Source organism: Elephantulus edwardii, unplaced genomic scaffold (genome assembly GCF_000299155.1).
Source record: "Elephantulus edwardii isolate Elephantulus edwardi_28Jun2011 unplaced genomic scaffold, EleEdw1.0 scaffold00038, whole genome shotgun sequence".
Lineage (NCBI taxonomy): Eukaryota > Metazoa > Chordata > Mammalia > Macroscelidea > Macroscelididae > Elephantulus > Elephantulus edwardii.
The window spans coordinates 562,656-566,779 of record NW_006399788.1 but is presented as its reverse complement, the minus strand read 5'-3'; the positions used below and the strand labels follow the sequence as shown (position 1 = coordinate 566,779).

At 35.2% G+C, this 4,124-nt stretch overlaps 1 protein-coding gene across 1 annotated transcript in view; it reads right to left on the bottom strand.

Annotated features, from left to right (window-relative positions):
* PSD3 (pleckstrin and Sec7 domain containing 3) overlaps nucleotides 1–4,124 on the bottom strand; it is a 504,139-nt gene that overhangs the window by 275,913 nt on the left and 224,102 nt on the right. Inside the window, exon 9 of the mRNA XM_006884895.1 lies at nucleotides 2,998–3,087. Coding sequence (XP_006884957.1) covers nucleotides 2,998–3,087 — 90 coding nt within the window. The remainder of the gene's footprint in view (nucleotides 1–2,997; nucleotides 3,088–4,124) is intronic.

The window sequence follows — 4,124 nt, the reverse complement described above, 5'->3', positions numbered from 1 at the left end:
GCGGTTGGCGCAGGATAGAGCAGGGTTTAGGGCTGTTGTGCATAGGGTCGCTATGAGTCGGAAACGACTCGACGGCACATAACAACAACAACATATAGTTTTTCTATTGTGAGGTGTTTTCCCCCCTTACAATCATCCTACCAACAACTACTTTTGTGAAAGCATGTAAACCAGCTATTTCATACCTCATGCCCCAAGTCTCCCTTTTAGACAGCCAATTGCTGACTTGCCCATCCCTATCAAACCAGAACTCTGAAAGAGTAAGCTTGTCTTTTTTGCTGAAGGATCCTTGACACAGAAACTCTTAAATCAATGCAGGAGTTATTTTATCTAAGTCTTCTATTCTTCATTATGACAATAACAACAAAAATATCACCACCCCAGATCTACTGCCATCAAGTCATTTCTGATGCACAATTCTGTGCTATCAAGGAAACCTTTAAACATATTTCTATTAAATGTAGTAATTTCTCTAAACTTTGGGGATAAAGTATAATAAAGCCATAGTATTTTTGAGTATCATAATACAACTGAGTATCACACAGGTCTTCAATTTTCAGCTGGAGGAAGAAGTTACAAAAGTGCAGAGCTACAAGGAACTCTGTGAAGCAACACAAAATGTTTATTTGAATACATAAATCTACTTCAGAAAATGTGTTACACTTTTAAGTCTAAGATATACCTGACCCCGGTCATGTTATTTTCAATTGACTAGCTGGCATATGAAAACTGGACAAAAAATAAGGATTATTGATGCATTAGAATTATGGTGTTGGTGAAAAATATTGAATATGTCAGAAGAAGAGACAAGTATGCCTTGGAAGGAGTACAGTCAGAATGTTTCTCCTTTAGCATTGACAGTGGCAAGACTTCTCCTTGCCTACTTTGGACATAGTATCAGGAAGAACCAAGAACTGGAGAAAGATATTGTGCTTGGTAAAATAATCAGTGAAAAGAAGGAAGACATTCAATGAGAGGGATTGACATAACGACAACAATGGGTTCAAGAACAGCAACAATGATGAAGACTGTATAGGACCAGACAGTCTTTTGTTGGGTCATTATGAATGAGAACCAATTTAACCACATTTAACCACGTATAATTGTATTTACTCATCCCAGACAAAAATAAATTTCAAATAAGTTATGTCAATCAGGAATCTAGAGATCTCCTAAAATTACAATATGAAAGCAAGTAAAAAGTAAAGAAAATGAAAAACGGGGGGCGGGGGGAGGAAAGAGCAAAAAATGGTAGCAATAAAGAAGGAGAGAAAAGAAGAGTCACATGAAACGGTGAAATTATAAAAGAAATTTAAAAGTGTTTTTATTTCATCTTATGGTAACATCCAGATTTTTAAGTGAAATATTTTTGTCTTGGGTGAGTGACATGCTTTTGTTAGGAAAGAGAATCAATGTTTACTTGAAAATTTCCATGTAAACCACAATTGTCATTTTCAGTGTCATTTAACTGCCACTTTCTCCCTAATAAGTGACTAACAGCACAGTATTTATTTTTGCACTTGGGACTTACTTCTAAATCACACAACTGCAACAAATCACCTGGCAAACACTTATCAGAGCAAATCAACGGAGAAAATATGCTCACCTGAGGTAAATAGCAACTAGTGGACAATAACTACATTTGGTTGTGGACACTTCAATCAAATGCACTTGTACTCACAGGCGGGTTTCAATAAGCTCGTCACCAAAATCTGAAAGTTTAACTATCACAACTGTCCTGTCAGTCTTCACTTCTGACATAACTTGATAAAAACCTCATAAATCCCCACCAGGAGATTCCATTATTTTCCATGTCAATATCACTAGACTGAAAAATGCATTTATTACATAACGTCAACGAAATGTACAGGATAAACTGATCATGTCACAATCCTTCACCTTTTATTTCCTGTAGCTCATATAAAGTTGTAGCTTCATAAATAACAGCATTTGTACTTTAAAAGGAACAAACTGAAAATGACCTGTCTTATTTAGCACATCTATTTTTCATAAGGTCTGTAAGAGTCGTACTTAACAACACCTAACAACAACAAGAAGCTATTTCTATTCTTGCATTTTTCACAATCTTTTTTTTTATCAAGGGCGCTTCAGATTTAGAATCTGGTAATTCTTTGGTTTTAAAATAGTCTTTCATTTTCTGTAGTATGTATCTCTATAGAAATCTGGAATAATTCTATTCTATAGAGACGAAAAATTACATGGAGCAAAAGAAAAATTTTCCAGCAGATACACGTTATAGTATGATTCAAATCTCCTAGCAAGTTCACAGAAACAAACCAAAACTAAGAGAGATCTATATAGGTACTAAGTTTCAAGAAAAACACCTAGAAAGTCACATCCTCGATACACACATCTTACTCTAAACTTCTAAAATGCTCCCATTCATTATCAATACTTACTTTGCATTTGATCAAATTTACGTCTTATTTATGCTGATGCAGATGTGAATTCCAAAGCTGAACCTACTGTCATTTTGAAAATAATTTAAGGGTCTGGATGAACAAGCTGATTGTTGCCAATAATAAAGTTAGGTGCAAATAATTCATGCATTCCATAATTATTCAGATTTCTTTTATTTCATAATCCCTCTCCAGAGATAACCTGTGTGCCTCTGTTGATAAAGTGAATACAATCAGAACTGCATCCTCTCTGATTTGCAAACATGTTTTTTTGTTTCCACAGGGACTATACCTTTATGACCTTTCTCATGTATGGGCTTGCTTGCAAATAAAAGCTCAACACTGCTCATTATTTCCATCAAAAACTACTCCAAATATTCCTACTATCTTAGTATTACTGACAACAATGTAGTCTTTTAAGAATTATTAGCTTAAGCATTTTGAAATCGGAAACATCAAGGACTGCCTTCAAGAGAAAAATATCAGGGGAAAAACAAAACAAGAAAAAGAATCAATAAAGCAAACAACAAATACACACACCAAAATCTATTTTAAAATGCAGTATTTCCATCCTTACCTTCAGCAGGTCCTTGGAGAAATCACCACCCTCATTTACTCCTTGGAGATTTGCAATGAACTCCTGGCAGGTCATTTTCTTTCCAATATTCTGTAATAGTGGTAAAGAATACATCATAATGACATTTATGAGACTGAGATTAATTCTTAAACATATGATTAGATAAATGCAAGAATTGATTTGGGTTTAGAAGACATGAATACACACAGACATATATATATATATGTATATATAATACAATTTAATATGCATAAGAAAAACAGATGGTTTATTATACTTTTAAAAGTGTCATTAAACAGAAATAGCAAAATTATTCCAAACTCTTATTTTAACAGTAGAAATCTGAAAACTCTATGCAACATTTATGTGAATAATATATGTTATTATATGCCACTGAGTCACTTGAGACTCATAGCAAACCTAAGTACAACAGCTCTGAAACCCACTCTATCCTGTGCCACCTTTCCTGTGTCTGACATACCTACCCTCATTATCCCAGGCACTGAATCAATCCATCTCACTGGTGGGCTCCCTGTTTCTCCATAACTCCACCCTTCCAAGCATGATGTCCCTCTCCAGGGACTGGTTCCTCCTTGCAACATGCCCAAAGTATGTCAGACAAAACCTCAGAATCCATGAAGGGTTTTTTGTGGAGGGTTGTAAAAGGACAACATAGAATGCAATTTGTATGCTGTTGGCTACCGACCATTTGTTTATAAGTATTTGCTACTTAATGCAAAAAAATCTGAGAATTCATCCTACTTTTACACTACCAAGTTTGGTTTCCATAAGCACAAAGATGCTGGAAAAATACATAAAACTCCTGTGTGGAAACTCAAGAATTCATATAAAAAAGGAATAGCTATAATGTTCACAGATTCTTCAGTCAATTCCATGAGTTCCAATCTCTAAAGAGCAACTCGGAGCAAACAAAGCTAGATGTAGCTGTCTATTCAGTAGGTTGGTTGAGGAGAGAAACTTTAGGAGTTGGGATCCCGAGTCTTTATAGCAAGCAATAAGCATGCCCAACTAACCATTTGTTCTAGAGGAAGGTGTTATCTCTACCTTCCAAACCTTTTCAGTAAACTTGCCCACTGCCCAAACAACAAACTTTCAAAGCCACCCAT